This window comes from Limulus polyphemus, unplaced genomic scaffold, assembly GCF_000517525.1.
Source record: "Limulus polyphemus unplaced genomic scaffold, Limulus_polyphemus-2.1.2 Scaffold1707, whole genome shotgun sequence".
Lineage (NCBI taxonomy): Eukaryota > Metazoa > Arthropoda > Merostomata > Xiphosura > Limulidae > Limulus > Limulus polyphemus.
This window is the reverse complement of record NW_013667317.1, coordinates 19,307-20,424: the sequence shown is the minus strand read 5'-3', so window position 1 is coordinate 20,424 and position 1,118 is coordinate 19,307. Positions and strand designations below refer to the sequence as shown.

Here is a 1,118-nt window from a genome sequence, read left to right as displayed (position 1 = left end):
TTAAACTTATTTAAAGTTTCTTTATTACCCATTCAAGCCGTCTCCAACCATTACTAGTCTCAAAGTGGGTTTCTCGTCATCGAACATTTTAAATATGTTGCATCTAGTTTCAATCCATAAAATATATACACACAAAGCAAAAATAAATAAACAAATATTATGAGTGCCAGCAAATTTACTGCCATTCTCTGGTCCTATAAAATACAACTGTTATGAGTATTCAATACAAAGAAAAGCGTTGACCGATCGCGACTTTCGTACAACATAATACTAAGTCATGCTTAGAGTTTTCAGGATCTGGGATTATGAAATAATAATTAGGTTGTTTTGGGGTCAACATATGGCCACGTGGACAGACCTGGTTAACATGTGGCCTCAGACATTAAATGAGTTAACACAAGCAGTCTCGAGACTATAAATTAAAATTGAAAAATTTGAGATTATTAACATATACTTAACTCACCTCTTCTCGACTTCATCGTGACGACTACCTTTAATGCAGCTAATTTAATAGCAAACGATTCAATTTTCTCTCTTGGATGATTCGCTAAACGGCTGTAGAAACTGACACCAAACCACTGAATGAAATCGATCCACGCGCATGAAAGCAGTAACTGCATTTCAAGGTATTTCGTTGCGTTAGTGACAAATCACACAAAAACCACGTGGTCTTTTCAACTGCGCGTTAATAAAAGATATATCCACTTGAGGGCGCATCTATACAATCCAGTCAACGAACACACGCACCGCCGCGAACTTGGATATTTGACTGCAGATAACACTGCACATGTGGTTTTAAGGACAATTTTTGACCTTTATTTATCTTAGACAACAAAACTGATAAAGATTTACCAAACGACTATAAAAAGATGTTTGTTACAAAACTTCACTTCTGGTTTAATATACAGAACTCGTGTTTTCTTTGTATTCAAGTACTTTCAATTGAGATCGAAAGATTTAATATATTTTAAAGTGAATAAATTAGAATATGTCCTCGTTTAAAAACATTCAGTGGGCAAAATGTAAAGTTTACAAACTGAAGATTTTTTGGTCAAACTTGGTTCTGTCTGCAGAGCCAAATCGTCTAAGGCAGTGGTCGGCAACCTATGACACGCGGC

The 1,118-nt window shown here is 35.6% G+C and overlaps 1 protein-coding gene across 1 annotated transcript in view; it reads right to left on the bottom strand.

Moving 5' to 3' along the window:
• The window catches only part of LOC111087072 (iroquois-class homeodomain protein irx-3-like), an 82,200-nt gene extending 81,587 nt beyond the window's left edge, over nucleotides 1-613 (bottom strand). The window contains exon 1 of the mRNA XM_022392383.1: nucleotides 464-613. Within this exon, the coding sequence (XP_022248091.1) occupies nucleotides 464-479 (16 nt within the window). The 5' untranslated portion in view covers nucleotides 480-613. The remainder of the gene's footprint in view (nucleotides 1-463) is intronic.
• Nucleotides 614-1,118: the final 505 nt, after the last annotated feature.